The following is a 22,997-nucleotide window of genomic DNA, read 5'->3' on the forward strand; positions in this document are numbered from 1 at the left end:
ACTCGGTGGCAGGACAGTACGCTCAGGCGTGTGTTCAGGCGGCTGGTCAGTGTGGGTCGGACGTCCTGGACCTCTGGACGCTCATGCAGAAAGACGGACAAGTGAGTACAATCTTGGACATAATTAACATGCAGTACATATTTCCACATTGTCTCATTAGAGTCACAAACGATTAATGGTTTATTGGATTAAAATGAGCTGCAATCAATTATCTAATAGCCTCAGCATAGACCTTCTTTTAGTGTTTTAGTTTGGCCGCCACCCAGCAGAGGGCAGCACTGGTCATCCCTAAGAGGAGCCAGTTGATACAGAAACAAAGATGGTGGGGCCATACCACAACCGGAAAGAGAAACAGTCCAAATGAAACCTTTACATGGTTCTGATTTGAAATTGATCTCAAATTTTCTACAAAAAAAATATAGAAACTTTTGAGTTTGAAAAGTTTAACATTTTCTAGAAAAAATCAGAAATTATCTAGAAAAGACGTGGACATTTAAGATGCAATTTTTTCCTATCAAATGTATTTGACTTTTAAATTAGAAATGTCCTAGTTTTTCTTTAGAAAATTTTATATTTAATTAAATATAAATTAGTTTTTCTGCAAAAGAAAGAAAAATTAAACATTTCAAACTCAAACATCTAAAAGAAAGTTCCTGAAAATCTATGAGGTTAATCTAAAAATGTCTGAATTCTTTTGGTGAAAAATTACTCTTGTCTACTGTTTGTAATACAAAGTTGTAAAAGTCAATGCTTAACATGTACAATAAAGATTTTTTTTCTTACTAAGATGTCATTCATACAAGCCAAAACGCTCAAATGTAGAAAAGAGACTACACACAGTATTTAATGCAAAATGTTTTATTTATTTTTACACACAATAAAATGTTGTACAGCGTTACGATGCGACACAGCAGGTAACTGTAACGAGTCTGCACCAAACAGATGAATGTGCAGAGCTCACATTGGCACCAGTTTATAAAACCAAACTGAGAAGATCTGAGCACAAGCAGCGCTCAGCAGGAAACTCATGAAGGAATGAGAAAAAAAGGTTATTTTTACCAACTTAAAGCAAAAACGCCACAAGATCAGTGAAAAACTTGCTGTTTCTGATATACATGTAAAAGGCTCAAATACACAACCTCAGAAAAGCGACTGTGTGCAAAACTTAAATTCTCCAGTGTTTAAAAAGTGCTTTTATTAAAGAACAAACCTCAATAAGACCAACAATATAGCATCCCCCATTCAGAGTGACTGATATGTAACATGATACACTGAAATAATGTGATAAAAGAGGATCTAGCCTAAGAATACAAAGAAAAAGTTTGATTTTCTTTGGAGATGTTTAATCGCATCTTTATGCATAAAGATACGTTGGGAAGATTAGGTGAGGGTTTGCAACCAAATGTTAAAAGTATTACCTAAATTTTGTTTAATGCAAAAAAATAACAAATTCACATTTTGTAATATTACAACTACAAACTTTAGTGTATTTTATTGGGATTTTATGTAATCGATAAGTTTTATGAATCTGAAAGGTGTGGCATGCATTTATATTCATAAACATGCCCAACAGCATTTCACATCGGGGGACAGAACTTTCTGCCTGTTCTTTGGAAAGTAGCTAAAGATCAGTCAGGTGTGACAAAGTTTATTTTAAGGACTTTTTTACTAGACTGCTACATTTTCCATCAACTTGTGTCTTCTTGTTTTTATGTTTGTGTTTTTGTGAAGCACTTTGACTGCAAAAAGAAAATCTTACCAAGTATTTTTAGTCTGGTGAAAACATCTTCATACACTTGAAATCAGACAAAACTGAGTGTGACTTTTCCAGAACATACAGCAGCTTGTTTTAGGTTAACTCTTTCACAATTATCACTGGCTGAACACACATGGATACAACACTTTTTCTATTATTCAAATTATTTTTATAAAACTTCACAATGATGCATCCTTTAGTGTTGGTTTGTCATATAAAAACCCAGTAAAACATATCGAAGCTTGTGGTTTTGATGGGACGAAATGTGTAAAGGTTTAGAGACAGGTTGTCCAAAATCTGGTCCTTAATCTACGGAAAAGGAAAAGGGCCACTGAAAAAACATAAAACCAAACAAAAAGAAGAATTCTGACTTTTGATCTCACAATTCCAACTATTTTAGATTAGCATTCTGATTTCACATATTCTGATCTCTTCACATTAAAGTCAGAATTCCTTTTATTCGCCCAGCGGCCATAATGCTCTTCCGTTTTAATCTCTCAAAATACAGCAGATCTTAAAAAGGCACAGAAAAGGAACCCACAGCTTCAAAGAAGTGGTTCCGTTCAAAAAATCTAACCTACATGATTCCATGTGTTTTTTTGAGGTTTTCTAAATCAAGATGGCGGCGGCGCCGTTATTCTCTCAGCACTCTGTCTCCTTACTTTCGAGGCGCTCCTGCCTCTGGAGGCGCCGCCGCTCCTTCGCTGATGGGTTCTGCTCGGTCAGATCCTCGTAGGAGGATTTCATAGCCGACGAGGAGACTCCTGCGGTTGTGAAATCGCGCGGCCGCGCCTCCTCGGCCAGGTGAGAGTCGTTGCTGGTGTCCTCCGGGATGGTGGCCATCCGCAGGTCCGCGGCGCTGCCCTGGCTGGCGGCGCAGCTCGGGCCGGGGCCCTGGGTACTGCTGGCTGCGGCCGGGGCCGGCAGCCGGACCTGGGTCGGCGGCTGCGGGGGCTGGAAGAAGGGGGCGGTCCGGCCGGCAGAGGAGGAGGAGGGAGGCTGGTGATGCTTGACGATGCGCACAGACGTTGACTCGAGGTTGCTCAGCATGTCTTGAGTCTGCAGAGTGAAAACAAAAAGGTGAGGATAAAAGTTCACCAGGAGTCTCTGCTGTAGACTGAGGTGGGGTCCATTCCTTGTTTACTCCATTCTGTTCAGATAACTTTCCTGAACTCCAAACTTTATGGCAAATATGAGTTCATGATCATAATCCTTATGTTTTAACCTCATATTAAGGTTGGAACGAGTAAAGCAAACCTTTCTGCTTATGGACATTTTGAGTTGACAAACGTACGATGATGTGGAAAGTATTTGCTCCATGCACATTATTTCTGATTTAACTACTTGTCACACTTAAAATTTTCAATCTATTTTCAATTAAAAATGTATTTCTCTCCCTTCTTAGGGTGTTTTCACCTATGGACTCGGTTCGATTTGGTACAAAAGTTGCAATATTTGTTACATTTTTAGCTGGTGAGCTTTCACACTGAACTGTATCAAATGATCTCAACTAATTAGAAACCTGTTCCCCTCCTCGCCTGTGGGGGCGCTGCACCATGAACTACATAAGGAAACAACTCAAAAACCTTCGAAGACGACACTTCCTTCTTGAAATGTAAACAAAAATGAAGTGGCGTCAGATTTTAGCTGTTGTAGGATTTCTCTTTTGTCTTAAAAAAAAACGTCACTCCAGCTACTTGTTGTATTTACCCAGAATGCTCTGGGTTGTAGTCCGCTTCCTGCTTTTGGAGCGGTGCCCTTTGAATACAATTTAACAATCGGGAAAGTTTTGAAACCGCCAAAAAAAAGCATAAACTGAATGCCAAAAACCATCTAGGTGTTTTTAGAAGCAGCTGAGACCCAAATGGAAGATTAAAAACAAACAAAAAGTAAATTTTTCATAATAGGTCCCAATTAAAAGCTAATTGAGATGCCATGGCAACAAGCCCATTAAAGCATCCAACATGGTGGAATTAAAATAATCCTACAAAGACACTCAACCAGATTTTAAGTTAGGTTCAGTTTGGGTTGTACTGCACTTTTCCAACATTAGTAAATACAAAAGAAAATTAAAAACTGAATTTGTCTTATTTTCTCTGTTATTAAATCTGAAACATGTAAGTGTGACAGGAAAGTAAAAGCAGAAGAAATCTACAAGGGAGCAAATACTTTGTGTTGCTGTGGGTTCTATTGGGTATTTAGATCCAGAAAACATCTGAACCAAATAGAGTCACTGTAAACATCATGAACTGGTGGGTCAAAATGTCAACAAAAAGAAAGGCTACAGAGGAATGTTGCCTCAGTCTTGACACTGATCTAATCAAGCCTAAAATCAGACAACAAATCCATAAAAATAAAGTCTCAAATAAAAAAAACTGTATGTTTTCTTGTAGCTTTCACAGAACCAGATGCAAACTTAAATTGGTGACACACTCCACCTGATAGCACAAAAAGACAACATGTTTCAGTCTTCTTTGCTCTCAGAATACTCCAAAAACCAGTCTTGCTTCCTTGAAGTAATTCCTGATCAGATCAGCCTTTGCCTACGTGTCGGACGAGTGGGGTTCGATCCGTTAGATCAGTGATTACGTCAAAGAGAACGTGAGTCCAGGAGTATCCCGAACCGGGGCCACTGACCATGCACTCAATGGCAACACATGGCAACACCAGGCAGTGGCACAGAGTCACTCACCTGCAGCAGGAGCTTTATTACAAACCTCCACCATCTGCTGCAGCGGCGGGGCAGAGAGTGATGGACAGGTCATTCAGAAAGCCCGGCATTATCTGACCCAGGTTCCAACTACCTCAGTCACTCTCTTTTTAGACAGCGGGGGGGTTATTTCCAACATTTTGACACTTTAAATGAGCAATAACAAAATAAAAATTTATATTTTTTAATTATCTAAGCTGTTAACCAGTTCTAAGGCGGTTAGTTTGGATTTGTAGTGACAAAAAACAACTTTATTAAGTGTTTAGGCTGACTTTACACCAGATTAAAACCCTCTTTTTTGTTTTTATTTATTTTTCTGTCATTTTCTCTTTTTGGTACCAGTATATAAATTTTTTTCTTATACAGTAGTCTGTTACATAAATTTTATACTCTTGTGTATGATTTCTGTACGTTCTACTTTGCAAAAACGTAATAAACATATATTTTAAAAAAAGTTGAATTATAGAAATGAGATCTAATTCATTTAAATGCTCCTATAATTCTTTATTTAAGTCTTTTTCAGTCAGAGGAACACTGGAACATGTGGGAGGTTTCTGTTAATCTACCATCAGTTTCAGCCTTGCTGTGAATAATTTTATCAACACATCCCCAGCATGCAGACTTGTCCATGCAGGTTTTCTTTACAGCTAAACACACTATCCTGCACTATCATTTTAATTTGTTAACATGCGCAACTGTTAATCATTTCTTATAATTTGTTTTAAATGATATGTCATGTGTATCAACCTGCCCAGGAAGTAAAGATAAAAGTTAACCTTTGCGGCTAAATCTGGCATATTTACCTTGTTTAATGTATTCATGTTTATTAATATGCACTGTCCCTTTAAATATATTCAAATTCAGAATGAATATACTTCTCAATCATAATAAAAAACCACAATAATCTGCCTACATGCAAGAATTGTACAAAAACATTGCAAAAAACCTGGGAAGAGCGTCGTAATTTGGTGTTAATCTGGTGTGAAAGGGGCCCAACTATTAAAAGCTCACAAAATCCACTCATATTTTTTAGCTTCTTCAAATAAACAAATTAAAAGCAAAACTTTAAAGAACTGATTTCTCAACAGGCGCATGCACTCTTTCCTTGCTTAGTAAAGAAGTCGGGGTTTGAAAAGGCATTTTTGACTTTGATTAGTTTAGTTAGTGTGGCAACAAGGCGAGTGCACAAGAATGCAAACAATCATTAAAAAGATAAGGAGCTTACGCTGGGAGCAAAGTAAAGCTTTGTGTTTTCTTCAAACTGCTGATCAAGCCGTTTGTCCTTCAGAGAGAAACAAAAAACAAGGTGAGACAAACGGTGATTTCAATGGCTGGAACAAAGGATTCACATTTAATTCAGATTAAAAGTTTCTTACCACACAGTGAACCAGGATGCTGAGAGGAATCCAGAAAACGAGGGAAAACACGATGACTGACCCCACGATGTTATCAGCCAAGAACTTCCCTGATTGTATGGATAAAAACAAAAGGATAGTTAAAATACTCAACGACGTAAAACTTGATTAACTCGCTAGTGGAAATATTGTCATTGTGATCTTATGACCGGCTTACCAAACGTGTTGATGTCCAGCTTGTCAATGAAATCCCACAATCTCTCTATTACATCCTGCACCTGCTTCATGCATTTGCCCTGATTGATCAAAGAACGAAATCAGTTAAATAAAGATAAAGCTAATCTGATATTAAAATAATTTTTCCTTTAGGACATGTTGGAAAAACAAAAACAAAGAAGATGAAGAGATTTTCAACAAAATCAGTAGGACTAAAACGATTAATCAGATTAATCATGATTAATCATGACAGCTGTATGGACATGATTAATCACAATCACACACAATTAAGCATGATTAATCACGATTAATCAATTATAGAAACAATGTGTCAACTAATTTAGTAATAATTTAATTACGCTTAACCGCGATTAATCATGATTAATCACGATAAAATGATTACTAAATCAGTTGATGAATATTTCAGTAATTGATTAATTGTGCCTGATTATGCAAAAATGATTCATCACAATTAATCATGTATATTTCAATAATGATTAATCAATTATTGAAAAAATCATCAACTAATTTAGTAATAGCTTAATCAAAATAAAACGTGATTAGTCACAATTACTTGTGTGATTATGCAAAAACAATTAATTAAATTATTTTTTGCTTCAGGATATGATAGAAAAACTAAACAAAAAAGTTAATTGATTAATCAATTATTGAAGTAATCGTCAACTAATTTAGTAATGGTTTAATCGCTAACTGGAGCATACAGACTATAAAAAAATCTATTGGCTGAAAGAACAACATAGCCAGAGCAGTACTTAAACCAAAACTGCACAAAAAATATATACGTTTCAAATTTAAGATTTAAAAAAATATATTTATCTGTAAATATATTGTATCCAGAAGTCCTTAAGCAGCAGTTTCAGCTTCACCTGGTTCAAATTCTGTAGAAAAAATCTCCTAAGCGCCTTTTGCTATTCAATTATTAAATGTTTAACTCAAAAAACAATCAATAGATCAGCACTATACAGCTGTTAGAAGTATATTTTATTTTTTTGCTGCACATAAATCTTTGCTGAAAACGATCATGAAATGCAACATTATTGCATATTGTGTAAAACAATTTTATTTTCTTATTTAAAAAGGAATTTCATTATTTGTTTATTTGCTTTTTTCTAATATTGTATAAAAATATTGGCAGCTAATAATCTTTTTTATCTGATTAATTGTAAGAATAATCAGTAAATTAATTTATTACTAAAACAAAAGTTAGTTGCAGCCCTACAGATGAGCATAAGACTTGTCCAAGCAGCTAGCTAACATGCAGATTTTCCCACTCACGTTCCCGTCACAGAAGCCCACAGTGCAGGGTTTGCCTTTGCGAAGGAAAAGGAAAGTGCCATTCTGCTGCGTGAACGGCGAGCAGATCCCGTCTTTCTTGCAGCACACCTTGCAGGAATCACTCGTCTCTGCAAGAGAAAAACATCCAAAAAAGATCATTTAAACAACAACAACAAACACAACAAAAACAATCAGAGTGAAGAGTTTAGCCTCATCAAAGCTTAAAAACTACACAGAGGAGCGACAAATAATTAATATAAATAAGTAAACAAATAAACAAGCAAGCAGATGCAAATATGTTAATCTAAATATAACCTCTAAATGAGAGCAGAGAAAATTGGATTTAAGTTACTCAGACTTGGGTATAATGACTAGTAATGAAGAATTAATTATTAATAATAATAATGGTACAGTAACATGTAACTCACATTTTTAGCCACCGTGTTTTTACTGAACTCAAATCAAACATTTACCGTTGCAGGCGCATGACTGTAGTTTCTGCTCCGCCTCGCAAAACGGGTTGCACTCTCCGTTGCGACAGCGGCCTTTGTCCACACACACCGTGTTGTCAGGAGCATTTTCAGGCGGCGGACAATCGCTGCTGTTACCTGTGAAAAGAAGGGAATGGTTAATAAACATAATTTTACACAAAATATTGTACCACAGCTGGGATGTGAATGCTGCAGTTCCACGGTGAGACCAGCAGGAGGCGATCACCTGTGCAGAAAGACATCCCTTTACAGGTGGCACTGATGGGCTCCTGGCACTTTGTTCTTGCTGCCTCATACCGGCATTTCCTGCAGCAGGGGCTGTTTCTGTCGCTGTGGTGACACAAAGTTTATCCCACTGCCACAGGCTCTTCTGAAGATTAAACTTTTATGATAACTTGCCTGCAAATAGCACCAGGTTTGAACTTGCAATCTGGAGTGCAACAGCTGTCATTGATGAGATGTAGGAGCCCAGGATCACAGTCTTCTCCTTCCTCCACTCTGGAGTTCCCACAAACTTTACTGTTCCTCTCCTTGAAGCATTTCGAAGCCTTCAGGCTCAACGTCTTTGCCACCGAGTCTCTGCTGCATCTGGAGAAACGCTTAGGGGAAGGAAGAGACAACAAGTCAAATTTAAAGCTACAATTTAATGTATTATTTGTGCAAATATAGTAAAGCGGTTATTAAATTGGCAAAAACAATTTATGTTTAAACAATTTTCTGACATTCCCCTGTAATTTTGCTACATTTCCTGTTGATGTTTATGCTCAGGGACTGATTTAAAAAACATTAGGTCTAAACTTAAAGCTGCAGTATGTAACTTTTACAAAAATATGTTTTTTCATATTTATTAAAACTGTCACCATGTTGTGACAGGCTGGAATGAGACAGATAATCTGTGAAAAGAATTACAAATAAATCGAGCTCCTCCACCTCTTCCTGGTGCTACTATTGCAGTCTGGGAAAATGCACAGCTCCCGGTCAAAAACAACCAACCAGAGCCAGGAGGCGGGTCTTAGCGCTCTCAATCAACATTCTGTACTCTTTGTGAACTAATGATTAAAATTTGTTAAATCAAATTGATTTTTGTTGCTCTCTATTAGTATTTTTTTAATTACTGATGTTAATTATGGAGTGGCTCAGATTGTCAAATGCCACAAACTCAACTTATAGAATAATTCTTATCTCCACCCATGGCTTGAACTCTGCTTTGGGTTTGATTCAAAAAGAGGCAGGCCCCACAAAAGAGAGAAGCCGCTCTTAAACTAACAAAAATAGAGAAGGTTGCTCTCGTTCTTCATCATTATGCCACTTTCACCAAAAATCAGCCCATACGTTTAATTAAAACTTCTGAAAAATGTGCCACCCTGCTAAAACGTTTGATAATTTCTACTACTGTTTCCATCCGTCCATTAACGTCTCTGCAACAGTTCAGGCACGTCCTGACTTGAAACTGATACATCAGAGTCTCCACAGGCTAATCCAGTCTTTCGTCTTTCTTGAAACGTTTCAGGAAAAAACACCGAAGAATTCGAAGTCGACACCAAAACCCTCAGCTTGTGCAGGGTTATCAGATAGCAGGCGACCGTAAGGAAACGTGATTCTGCCTGCGAAGTGCTGTGGAGGCCAATAGTGGAGGAGGCTGTTAACATTTCTATGTGTCATATTTCACAGGAACAAACACGACTCAGCAGTCTAGCTTTTTGAAACGTTTTGAAAGAAATTTAAACCAGTGAAATGGACTCGGACACGCAGTGGCTAGCAGAAGTGTTTATACTCCTACAACTTTTTCACAACACAATAGGATTTAAAATAAAAGTGGAGCCCATTTATGAGGATACAGATGTACTCAGTCTCTGAGTTGATAGCTTGTGGGATTACAGAGCTGTGATGTACCTTGTTGTTGTCATGATCTCCGCTGACAGCTATGGGGTACATGACGAACTTGCCGCCTTTCTCGTCGCTGGGAGCGCAGTCGTTGTTGTCGGGGTCGTGTTCTGCTCCGAAGTTATGGCCCAGCTCATGAGTGGTCACCAGGTCCGCTTCCTGCAGAGCAATCAGGCCATCAGTGGAGGAAAACATGTGGTTAAAAATGAAATAAATGAAAATGCTGCTAATATTTTATGATTTGAAAATCTTCACTGCAAAAGCACATTATCTTACTGTGTATTTTTGCTTAGCTTTTAGAGCAAACATCTTAATACACTTGAAATAAGACAAAACTAACTTACAAGTAACTTTTTAGCAATAGAAAAGAGTTTGTTTTAAATAAATAATTCTTTAATTCGGATGAAAAAATTATAGTTTTCCTGGTAGATTATTTAAGTTATTACACTACATTTTTTCGATGTTATAAGTAAAACAATCTACCAGTGGAATAAGTACTTTTTCCGTCAATGTTAAGGAATTACTGACTGAAAACAAGCTCTTATATTTTGCTGAAGTTACTTGTGGGTTAGTTTTGCCTTATTTCAGATGTACGTAGATATTTCCACTAGAACCTAGACGAAAACAAAAAAACTTTCCGCAGCCCAAAACAATTTTAAATTTCAAATGATAGAAGTTTAAAACAAACAAAAAAAAAGTCAGCAGAAAAGCATAACAGACCTTTGTGAGAATAGTTTTGCCATAGTTCTTGGTGCTGGTCAGGCCTGTGTTGAGGTAACTGGGCTTCTTGGTGGTGTGAGATGGGTAGTAAGCTAAAAGCGTAACAAAAACCAAAGAAATGTCTCAGGATCAACACCAACTTTGTCACTCAAGATGTAAATGTGAAACAGAACCGACTTGCCTTCTGAGCAGATGCCACCGAGGGGATGAGCTCTGGGAGGGGCGACGTAGGCCAGGCCCAGCGTCCCCTTGTCGAAATCCTGGTAGGTGAACAGGTGAGCCAGACACACTTTGGAGGCGGCATCGGCGATATCTGAGCTGAATTGCTGTTGGACGCAAGGATAGTGAATCATAAGAAGAAGACATTCCAGTTTTATAATCATTTTTTGAAATGTCCCTCCATAGTCAATTGTTTTCTATCAATTATAGCAATAATCAATTAACTGGATAAATAAAAATGGCCACTTTCTGCAGACTTTTCATTTAGCTACAGCTTATTTCATACAATATTAGAAATACACAAAAAAATGCAAATAAATGATTGAATTTCTTTTTTAAAAATAATAAAATAGGCATTTTGTTGCCTTGCATTTCTTCAGTGTTAGCTTGATCATTTGTAGCAAAAGATGCATCTGCTGCTAAAAAATGCTTCCAATTAAAAATCAACGTGAAAATGTAAGCTCTTTCTGCTCGATTTATCAATACAGCGAATGGCTAATGTGCAGATAATTTTTTTTGATTTACAAAAAATTTACAAAAAATTTGATTTCCTATCTTAAAATGATTTTTTTTGTACCGTTTTGGATTAATTACCGCTCCGACTTTGTTGTTCTTTCAGCAAATAATCTTTTTTGAGTCTGTTTAGTTCAGTTAATGATTAATCACCTACTAAATTAGTTGACAATTATTTCAATAATCGATTAATCGATTAATCTGATTAATTCAATAATCACAATTAAAAATTTTTAGATTTCACATTTTAAATGCGATCCAAAGTTATCTATATATGTTGATGGAGCGCGTTTGGTTCCCACCTCCAGAAGCTTCTTCACGTCCCAGACATCCTGGTCCTTCACAGGGCTGTTCTTCATGTTATAATGGACCCATCCAGAACCGACGTTGTGGGGCGGCTGCGTTGGATCTTTATTAATGATGATCTGGCAACACAAACCAAACAAGTAAGAACAACTTAGAAAATGTAGCGCACAGTTATATTCAGGTAATCTTATTGGAGTTTGTTTAAGTCACCATTATTTAGATGAATTACACACAGTGTTATGCTTTTATTTCTGTTAATTTGGATGATTTTCTTCTTTCAGCAGATGAAAAAAAAACATTTACCATTAGAATATTACATCAGATGCCAAAATAAAAACTGTTCTACATTTATAAATTAATTAATTAATTAATTAATTAAAAATAACTAATTGGCTATAAGGTCTACTGTAATTTAACATTTTTAAATGTAAAATATAACTGGCTGACAAACATTATTTTTGTTACATATTAAATTTCTTTTATCAGGCTTTCGATAGTTAAATTCTCAATTATATTCCTGTTTGTTTTGACTAAGTGTAATTAATTTTGATTGGTGCTAAATAACATCCTGGCTTCATTAAATGTGTAATGAAACTTTAATAAGGAGAAAATAATTTGTGAATCAGAACAATCTTTAAAAGATTAGACTTTTTATGAGGACAGATGCAGTTATAGCTAACAAACACATAATTCAGGATTACTAATCAGAACCGATGCCATAAATCCTTCTCTCTAAAATGTTTCTTCCATCACATCATCCAGTGGATTCCCAGAAATAACCTACCAGAGAACTATGGCAACACAGAAAACAAGATTAAAACGGACAAAGAATCCATTCATTCAGTGACATATTCTGGGTTAGACTGCGGTTCTTTACATCTACGAGTCAGAATACAAAAAAGACAATTCTACTATGAGAACGCGCCAGACTTACAGTAACAAAACAGAGTTTCTATTCATTCACAGAGCAAATTAATCTGCCCCTCAGGGGTGCATTAAAAGCTCAGAGCTCCTCCGGAAATTGCTGTTCACACACTAAACAGCCTTTTAATTCTGAGCCGGGTTTCCGGGAGTGATGCTGCATAAAACGAAGATATTATGCAGCTGAGACAGCAAGCGTTTAAAGCGATAGTGCTGCACGGTGGAAAAAAAAACAAACAACTGAGCTTCATACCTGCTGGATCTGGACTCCGTAGCCTGTAAACTCCTTATTCCAGGTTGTGTTTCTATAAATGTCATCAACTCGATCCATCAGCTCAATCTGGGACACAAAAATAACAAAACGCACTGATCAGGACATAAATCATTCCCTCCAGGATGTTGAAACATGTTTTTTTTTTTTTGGGATTGTTGCCACCTGAAATTACAGATTTTTCAAAAATCTTACAAAAAAGTCAAAATTGCTGCATATATTGTTCCCCCCAAAAGAAGATATTTCAAGTAGAAATTAGTGCGATCAATTGATTAAAAAAGGTAAATCAGATTAATCACGATTAATGCCTAACTTCGTTAGCTTGAAATATAAAAATGCACGAGGTTGTGCAGGTTCTTTCCTTGAGCAACTCCGTCCTTCTGCTGCACTCCAACCAATGAAAATGCAAGCAATTATCAGATTTTCTTTTTTGTAGCAGAAAGCGGGTAATTAGTATAACTGAGGGAAATATAATCCACTAGACATGCTTACAAATAGAAGCAAATTTGTTCAGGATACAACTACCATAAAATCTATTTTTTATTTTCTAGTTCTTGGCTGCCCCGCCCCTTCCTGATGTCGCCCTGGGCAACAGTCCACATCAAAAACCGCCACTATACAATGCACACCTTCGAAAAATGTTTTACTCTCTCAAACCAAACACGTTGGAAGATGACCAGTTTTCCAGGAAGCCATTTTGTTTTTAAACGTTAATTTAAGTTAATAAAGATACAAATTACAAAAAAAAAAAAGAAAATTGAGATTGCAGCTTCCTGGAGGGACTGATAAATACCAAATATAATGTTTTCCTGCAGATTAGGAGAAATAAAAAGCAGAATAATTGAGGATGTCCCACCAGGTAGTTGACGGTGGTGCTTTCTTGGCCGCGGCCCATGTGTTCGAAGAAGCGGTAATCTGCTACCAGCAGCAGCGGGCAGGTGTTCTTCCTGTGGTCGTGATCTTCTCGTTTCACTCTGTGCTGGTGCTCTGCAAGAAAAAGCAGGGAGGATAGTCAGAAGCTTCCATCAGAGTGGCTGTGATACAGACTGCTACAGCCAAAAGCCATCCGCATATACAACAAAGAAGAAGAAAAACTCTGATGAACTGTGATAAATTAGGTATTTTTACTGCAAAAACACAAAATATTACCAAATATTTTTAGTCTAGTTTCTAGTGCAGATATTTTAGTCCACTTGAAATAAGACAAAAATAACTTTAAAAAAAACTTTTGAGCAAATTTAAAGCCTTCCATCCATCCATCCATCCATCCATCTTCTTCCGCTTATCCGAGGTCGGGTCGCGGGGGTAGCAGCTTCAGAAGGAAGGCCCAGACTTCCCTCTCCCCAGCCACTTCTTCCAGCTCCTCCGGGGGAATCCCGAGGCGTTCCCAGGCCAGCCGAGAGACATAGTCCCTCCAGCGTGTCCTGGGTCTTCCCCGGGGCCTCCTCCCGGTGGGACGTGCCCGGAACACCTCACCAGGGAGGCGTCCAGGAGGCATCCTGACCAGATGCCCAAGCCACCTCAACTGGCTCCTCTCGATGTGAAGGAGCAGCGGCTCTACTCTGAGTCCCTCCCGGATGACTGAGCTTCTCACCCTATCTCTAAGGGAGAGCCCAGCCACCCTACGGAGAAAACCCATTTCGGCCGCTTGTATCCGCGATCTCGTTCTTTCGGTCATGACCCAAAGCTCATGACCATAGATGAGGGTGGGAACGTAGATCGACCGGTAAATCGAGAGCTTCGCTTTTTGGCTCAGCTCTCTCTTCACCACGACGGACCGGTACAGCGCCCGCTTGACAGCAGACGCTGCGCCAATCCGCCTGTCGATCTCCCGCTCCCTTCTTCCCCCATTCGTGAACAAGATCCCGAGATACTTAAACTCCTCCACTTGGGGCAGGACACCCCCCCTGACCCGGAGAAGGCACTCTACCCTTTTCCGGCTCAAGACCATGGCCTCGGATTTGGAGGCACTGATCCCCATCCCGGCCGCTTCACACTCGGCTGCGAACCGATCCAGCGAGAGCTGCAGATCACGATCTGATGAAGCCAAAAGGACCACATCGTCTGCGAAAAGCAGAGATGAGATCCTGAGGCCACCAAATCGGATCCCCTCAACACCTTGGCTGCGCCTAGAAATTCTGTCCATGAAAGTGATGAACAGAATCGGTGACAAAGGGCAGCCCTGGCGGAGTCCAACTCTCACCGGAAACGAGCCCGACTTACTGCCGGCAATGCGGACCAGACTCTGACACCGGTCATACAGGGACCTGACAGCCCGTATCAAAGGGCCCGGTACCCCATACTCCCGGAGAACCCCCCACAGGGCTCCCCGAGGGACACGGTCGAACGCCTTCTCCAAGTCCACAAAACACATGTAGACTGGTTGGGCGAACTCCCATGCACCCTCCAGGACCCTGCTGAGGGTGTAGAGCTGGTCCAGTGTTCCACGACCAGGACGAAAACCACACTGCTCTTCCTGAATCCGAGGTTCGACTATCCGACGGACCCTCCTCTCCAGGACCCCTGAATAGACCTTGCCAGGGAGGCTTAAGAGTGTGACCCCTCTATAATTGGAGCACACCCTCCGGTCCCCCTTTTTGAACAGGGGGACCACCACCCCAGTCTGCCAATCCAGGGGAACTGCCCCCGATGTCCATGCGATATTGCAGAGTCGCGTCAACCAACACAACCCTACAACATCCAGAGCCTTAAGGAACTCCGGGCGGATCTCATCCACCCCCGGGGCCTTGCCACCGAGGAGCTTTTTAACCACCTCGGCGACCTCGCCCCCAGAGATTGGAGAGCCCAACCCAGAGTCCCCAGGCTCCGCTTCCTCAGTGGAAGGCATGTTGGTGGGATTGAGGAGGTCTTCGAAGTACTCTGCCCACCGGCCCACAACGTCCCGAGTAGAGGTCAGCAGCACACCATCCCCACTATAAACAGTGTTGGTGCTGCACCGCTTCCCCCCCCTGAGACGCCGGATGGTGGACCAGAATCGCCTCGAAGCCGTGCGGAAGTCTTTCTCCATGGCCTCTCCAAACTCCTCCCACACCCGAGTTTTTGCCTCAGCAACCGCCCGAGCCGCATGCCGCTTCACCCGCCGGTACTCATCAGCTGCTTCCGGAGTCCCACAGGCCAAAAAGGCTCGATAGGACTCCTTCTTCAGCCTGACGGCATCCCTCACCGAAGGTGTCCACCAACGGGTTCGAGGGTTGCCGCCGCGACAGGCACCGACAACCTTGCGGCCACAGCTCCGATCGGCCGCCTCGACAATGGAGGCACGGAACACGGTCCACTCAGACTCCATGTCCCCCACCTCCCCCGGGACGTGTTCGAAGTTTTGCCGGAGATGGGAGTTAAAGCTCCGTCTCACAGGGGATTCCGCCAGACGTTCCCAGCAGACCCTCACAACACGTTTGGGCCTGCCAGGTCTGACCGGCTTTCGCCCCCGCCACCGGAGCCAACTCACCACCAGGTAGTGGTCAGTGGACAGCTCCGCACCTCTCTTCACCCGAGTGTCCAAGACATACGGCCGCAGATCCGATGAAACGATGACAAAGTCGATCATCGAACTGCGGCCTAGGGTGTCCTGGTGCCAAGTGCACATATGGACACCCTTATGCTTGAACATGGTGTTCGTTATGGACAATCCATGGCGAGCACAGAAGTCCAGCAACAGAACACCGCTCGAGTTCAGGTCGGGTGGGCCGTTCCTCCCAACCACGCCCCTCCAGGTCTCACTGTCGTTGCCCACGTGAGCGTTGAAGTCCCCCAGCAGAACAAGGGAGTCCCCAGGAGGAGCACTCTCCAGTACCCCCTCTAAGGACTCCAAAAAGGGTGGGTAATCTGAACTGTCGTTCGGCCCGTAAGCACAAACGACAGTCAGAACCCGTCCCCCCACCCGTAGGCGGAGGGATGCTACCCTCTCGTTCACCGGGGTAAACCCCAACGTACAGGTGCCGAGATGGGGAGCAACAAGTATGCCCACTCCTGCCCGACGTCTCTCTCCCTGGGCAACTCCAGAGTGGAAGTATGTCCAGCCCCTCTCAAGGAGACTGGTTCCAGAACCAGAGCCATGCGTCGAGGTGAGACCGACTATTTCTAGCCGGAACCTCTCGACCTCACGCACTAGCTCCGGCTCCTTCCCCACCAGAGAGGTGACATTCCACGTCCCAAGAGCCAGTTTCTGCAACCGAGGATCGGACCGCCAGGGTCCCCTCCCTTGGCCGCCACCCATCACACAGTGCACCCGACCCCTTTGGCCCCTCCCACGGGTGGTGGGCCCATGGGAGGGGGGGCCCATGTTTCCTCTTCGGGCTGAGCCCGGCCGGGCTCCATGGGTAAAAGCCCGGCCACCAGACGCTCGCCATCGTGCCCCCCCTCCAGGCCTGGCTCCAGAGTGGGGCCCCGGTGACCCGCGTCCGGGCGAGGGAACACCAAGTCCAAGGTTTTCCTTCATCATTGGGGTCTTTAAAGCCTTGTTGTAAGTAATTAATTTCTCAGTATTGATGAAAAAGGAGATAAATTCACTTATAACATAAGAAAAATGTCTTGTTATAAATGAAATTTAACAAATTCTAATTAAATTCAAATTCAAAAATAATTTATTGATCCCCCCAAAAAAATAAACAAGTAGGTCTTTATCAACATTAGGTAATTATTTACTTAAATCAATCCTCTATATCTTGCTAAAAAGTTATTTGTAAGTTAATTTCATTTTATTTCAAGTGCACTAAGATATTTTCACTAGAAACTAGACCAAAATTAGGTAGTAAGATACTGTGTTTTTACAGTGTATGAATTGAATAAATAGGCTCACATAACCATAAAATGACTTTAAATATGTGAAAATAGTGTCAGATTATCATCAAGCAATGTGACAACCAACAGATTTATTAAAATCATCAGATAAAATAACAACTTGGTCACATTTAGCCAACCTTATTCTGCATTGAAGCTTTTGTTTTAAATATAAAAATGCTTTGAGGCGCAACGAAAGCTCCTCGAACAGCAGAGGAACAAAAGGACTCCATTCTGAGCGTTACATCACACACCTGCCTCCACATTATTCAGACGAGTGGGAGCGACCAGCTCCGGCCTCCGCAGCCAGCGAGCTGTGGGAGACCAGAGCTAACTCACTCTGCGGCGTCCTTATGAATCTTAATGCTTCCTCCACACGAACCCTCACCTCAGCTCAGCTCAGCTCCTCTGTGGGCGATTTTCTACCAGATTACAGTGGATTGGTTTACATCTCCTCTGATACATAAACACACCGTCATGTGATCCTTACATAATAACTACTCCTCTGAAGCAGAAGCGTACCACTTCTTACTGGAACCTTTAAACAAAACGTGAATATTTTGTTGGACCACCTTTAGCTGATTCCTTTCAATCAGCTTCTGCAATGTAACAAGATTTATTTCCATCGTCTGCTGCATTAATTTTTCACAAAGATCTTTTGTGATGATGGTGATTTATATCAAGACATTTTTCCATGCTATAAGTGGCACTTTTTATTTATATTTAAGAATTATTGACTTAAAACAAGCTGCAGAATAAGAAATCTTGCAAGACTATAAGCTACTGCGATAAATTATAATATTGTTGCTTTGAGACTATTTTCAAGTAATACATTGGTAATGAAATAATAATACAAGAAAACATTCTCAAAGATCAATAAACTTTAAATTAGGGATGCACTGATTTACTTTTTCACTTCCAATACCAACACCGATAATAAGATTTATTATCGGCCGATACGATCCAATACAGAAAAACATTGCTGAATTGACTTAAAACACTTTTTTTGTAAACACAGACATAAATGTACTGAATTACAAATTTATCTGATAACTCTGCACCAGGACGTCACGCTTAAATCCACCAATAACTTCACAAGCTTGATCAAACTTGTAAAAACAGCTTTCATTTGTTGAGTCAGTGCGATTAGGAGTAAAACAGCCAATGAAAAACAAATAATGAAGAAACTGAAACTGACTAAATGAAACATGTAAAATAAACTGCAACTTCTTTCAAATGGTTCAGAAAGTGTAATTATGAATTTTAAACATAATGTAAAATAAATAATGAAGGACTCAGAAAACAACGTATAGAATTAGACTGAGTAGATCTGCCTTTATGGATTAGGCACGTTGTCACTGATACCCGATCTAGAATTTTGATCAATATCGGGACCGATGCAGATATTAATATTGGATCTCTATGTTAAATCCTAATAAACATTTAACACATGAACTGGAAGGAACTTAAACATGTAAAATAAATAAACAGAAACAAATACAATTTGTTAAAAACAGAAAAGAAATAAAATGAATTATAAAGTCTCTGCAAATAAATTTGTTCTTAAAAAGGGTTTAATTGAGACCAAAGCGCCAGAGAAAAGAGAGAAATGATAAATCATGCAAATGGAAATTATTGATCTCATTTTATTTGATCATGTAATTAATTTATTTGTTGCGTATTGTGACAGGCCTAATCTTGATGAAAGAAATTACCTGTAAGTTACACTTGAAACAAGGCTAAACTAAGATATTTGCACAATAAACTAGTCAAAAATACTTGGTAAGATTTGGTGTTTTTGCAGTGAACTGTCATAATTCTTCAATTTGATTTTACCAAAACTCTAGATGATTCCTGAAGACGGTGGTTCCCCAGTTTCAATCAAAGTTTTTCATAACTGGTTGGACAATTCTTAAAAGTTGGTTTTATTTATTTATTTGAAATGTTTTTATTCATAAGATGTCATCTTCCAGAAATAGAAGAACTTTTTAGAGAATTAGTAAATAGACAGTTTAATACATTTAATTTTAATAATTAAACTCTGAATTCCTAATCGCATAGTACTTTAGACTGCTGCTAAATGAATCTTAATCTGATAAATATACAGTAATCTATTTCCACTTAAAGCTGAAATTAAATCATTTCGTCCTTTAGAAAGATTTTAAACAGATTATTAGGCTGATTTATTTATGGATGTTCTCATAGTTTATCACATTTCATCTCTTTTCACGGATTACTCGCTAACATGAGCAGCTTTAATCCATAATCTGAGCAAACTGGACAGCAGAACTCACCGTTTTCAAGAACCAGACGTTTGTGTTCTCCCTGTCTCCTGGCAGAATGAGGTAAAAGGTCGTCAGCCTCTGCATGGATGTAGCCACAAACTTCAGGAGAAGCAATCCGGCTCAGGTTCTTGATGTCCTGCGATCGGTAGACCAGTAATCTGCCGTCAACTGGGGAATTTGTGAACCTCCAAAGGGGCTGCAAAGGACAAAAAAGGAAAATAAATGAATTAGAGATGTTCTCACTGCTAAAAGAAAAAGTAAATATACCAAATTCTCATCTTGTGTCTTCAAATAAATGTCAACAAATGACTGCAGACTTGAAATAATCAACATATTTATCTAAAAATGTCATTTAAAGCTACTAAGACTATAATGCACCACATTTATAAAATGTAAGGCTATTGTTCAGGCTTATTGCCTTATAGACTTTAAATAAATGTATCTTTAATAATCTCACTGAAAACATATATTAAAAAATCCACTGCTTCTGCAGTTAATGTTTGTAACCAATTTTTAGAAATAGCACAAACCTTTGTTTCTTCATTTCATTTCATAAGGTTGGACCAGACAGAGAAAAGTCTCAAGACCAACATTAAGGTTTCAAATGAAAATTTTTGAATTAACAAATATTTTAAATATTTGTTTTCATGGGTGTGACTTGCTATTTTGTTCTACTATTAATCATTTCCTGTAATTTGCTGTAAATTATATGTTGTTACTTATTTTTCTTTATTTTTTTACCATCAACCTGGCTAGTAGGTTGATGGTGACTACAGATGAAAATTAATTAATAAAAGTTGAAACATTTCATACCTCTACGTTGTATTCTGCTTCATCCATCAGGATATGAGCAGAAAACTCGTCTCCGTCAATGTGTGCCTGCACATGTGAGTTTTCCTCTCCTGGAAAGCAAATCGTGAATCTGAAATACCTCATGGACTATTTTAGTTTTAAATTAACTGTCGGGAATTAATCTGGGCAATTCTGCACGCAGGGAAAGTACGTTTTAATTAACAGCATCTCCATCAACTCACCAACAACATGCCCAATGAAATAGTTCTGAAGAGAGACGTTGTATTTCTGCTCCTCCCCGTTTTTATCAACGAACACGGCTTTAAAGTCGTCAGTAAAGAGGTCAGTGTTTGTGGTCAAGTAAAGCTTGAAATTTCTGAAGATAATAATGAAAAAGACAAAAAAGACTGTAGTAAGTTTAGTGTATGGGAGATTAACGATACAGTCTCAAAATACTGTCCTTAAAACTTAAAAACCTGAAGAGTTTTTCTTTTGCCATTGCCATAGTGAAAGAGAAATAGAACAAAAATAAATATATGAGGCCTCAAATGTTTATTCAAATGCACCATGACTTATGTGACATGTTAACTGTTGTTAAGTTTCCCCTCAAATCTACATGACTTCCTTTAGAAACTGACAAAGTTTCTTCAGGTGGATGAAAAGACACAAAGAAAGTAATCAGAATTTAGTACGGTTTTATATAAAGGAAAAAACTATTTTGCTTTGCTTTGCAAAACAAATTCAGCAGTTGCAAAAATCCCAGGCAGTCAGAATCGGAAAAGGACTGCCACCCACCACTTCCACTAAAACTGTAACTTTAAAATTAAATATTTAAAAGGACATTTAATAGTGAATAACTATAACTATTCATTATAGTTGATTAAACTATAATGATTTTTGTGCAACTTTGATGGAACAGGCCATTTTCTAAAAGAACAACACATTCAGAGCAGTAATTAAGCCAAAACTGCACAAAATATTAAAAAAAAACAAAATATAAAAATTTTTTGCATTTAAGATAAAAAAAGCCCACATTTGTCTGTAAATATGTTCAACCCAAAACCCCTCAAGTTGCAGATTTACCTTTACATAGTTCAAAACCTGATTTAAAAAATCTCTTATTAAGCAGCTATTAATCCAAAAAATAATCAACAGATTATAAAATAGTATTGGTTTTTGCTGCAGATGCATCCTTTGCTACAAATAATCAAGCGTTCACTAAAGTAATGTTGTTATTGCATTTTAGGCAATATAATATTTAGTAAGTGGTTAAATGAAAAAGCTACAGAATGTGCTAATCTTTTTTTATCCGATTGATGTCAGAATAACTAATTACTAAAATAACCTTTAGCTGCAAACCTAATTCAAACTGAGGGACTTAATTCACCCAGAATTTCTCACTTTTTAAACCATTTACTGCAGCTGCATCCTTTGCTACAAATAATCAAACGTTTCAGGTACTTTCTACCAGCAGAAATGAGTTTGGGTTTATTTAGAAATCATTTTAATGCTACTTCATGTGGAATAGCTAGACCCTTAAAAACCAAAGGCACCGATTACAAATAAGAGCGGGACATTTCTGCTGATCTGACAGAGGACAGGTGTTGGTGTGAGGGAGTCCATCCTGTACCTCTGCAGGGCTCTGAAGCTAACCAGGCGCTCCAGGTTGGACTGGGTGTGGACGTCCCTCTTTCTCACAGAGTGCAGCTGGAAGCCTGACACAGACAGCACCTCGTAGTCCGACAGCATGGAGTCCAGAGTTTCTGGAATGTGTTAACAGAAAACAGCTGCTATGAAATAAATAGAGTAGCAGCGAGAGTATCACAGAGCTCCCGGGTCTGACCACAGAAACATTGATTTAATATCTAAAACACATCTCAGAACTCGGCATTAAAGATAGTAAAATTATGTTTTACCCGTGTTTGATAACTGACAAACACAGATACCATTAAAATACCATTAAACCCGTGGTTTGAAATTAGCTAACGGTAGCTAAAGCCACTGCTATATTTACCAAACTCCCGCTCATTTTCGTGATTATCCTCCGAGGTAATCCTTGATGTTACTACACCGTTCACCCAAAAACAAGCAAAAAAGACTACTAACACAACGTTCATCATATTGAAGCAGCTATGTCACATTTACGAGTCGAAATTGGTTCTGTTTGAGTGTGAGGATAGCAGAGGAGCTATCCGGAAGTGCTCTCAGTGGAAAACATCCGCCCGAAAGAAATGGGATCGCTCGTTCACGGTTCGCCGGACAGTGAAGCGGCGGGAGATCACGCGCAGCGGCAGGGAGGAGTTTGGTCACGGAAATAAGATTGACGATTGAGATTGATGGCTAATGAAAACTAAAAAAGAGAGAGAGAATAAACTCTTGTATCATGTTATATAATTAGGTTTTCTATTAAATTTCTTTTTTAAACTGAGCTACTTTGAATAACGTCTAAACAATATCCATAT

General features: G+C 39.4%; 1 protein-coding gene across 2 annotated transcripts; it reads right to left on the reverse strand.

The window, feature by feature from the left end:
• Positions 1-842: 842 nt before the first annotated feature.
• LOC114134256 (disintegrin and metalloproteinase domain-containing protein 17-like) lies at positions 843-22,773 on the reverse strand. Of its 2 annotated transcripts, XM_028000730.1 has the most exons (20): positions 22,550-22,773; positions 22,166-22,298; positions 20,778-20,911; positions 20,557-20,645; positions 19,753-19,939; positions 13,515-13,645; positions 12,641-12,727; positions 11,463-11,585; positions 10,610-10,754; positions 10,429-10,520; positions 9,718-9,867; positions 8,224-8,423; positions 8,051-8,154; positions 7,807-7,941; positions 7,334-7,461; positions 6,039-6,117; positions 5,843-5,931; positions 5,692-5,748; positions 4,449-4,485; positions 843-2,815 (listed from the first exon to the last, which is right to left on the reverse strand). In XM_028000730.1, the coding sequence occupies exons 1-20, from the start codon at positions 22,653-22,655 to the stop codon at positions 2,415-2,417; spliced, it is 2,607 nt and encodes an 868-aa protein (XP_027856531.1). In that variant the 5' UTR covers positions 22,656-22,773; the 3' UTR covers positions 843-2,414. The 2 variants fall into 2 exon arrangements, with proteins under 2 accessions (XP_027856531.1, XP_027856532.1); XM_028000731.1 differs by lacking the exon at positions 4,449-4,485.
• Positions 22,774-22,997: the final 224 nt, after the last annotated feature.

Source organism: Xiphophorus couchianus, chromosome 19 (assembly GCF_001444195.1).
Source record: "Xiphophorus couchianus chromosome 19, X_couchianus-1.0, whole genome shotgun sequence".
Classification (NCBI taxonomy): Eukaryota; Metazoa; Chordata; class Actinopteri; order Cyprinodontiformes; family Poeciliidae; genus Xiphophorus; species Xiphophorus couchianus.

Coding starts and splice junctions, on each gene's coding strand:
- LOC114134256 (XM_028000730.1), bottom strand. CDS start 22,655: ATGATGAACGTTGTGTTAGTAGTCTTTTTTGCTTGTTTTTGGGTGAAC. Junction 5,749..5,842: donor GCATCCTGGTTCACTGTGTG/GTAAGAAACTTT, acceptor TTCTCTCTGAAG/GACAAACGGCTTGATCAGCA. Junction 2,816..4,448: donor TAATAAAGCTCCTGCTGCAG/GTGAGTGACTCT, acceptor TTCACTCTGCAG/ACTCAAGACATGCTGAGCAA.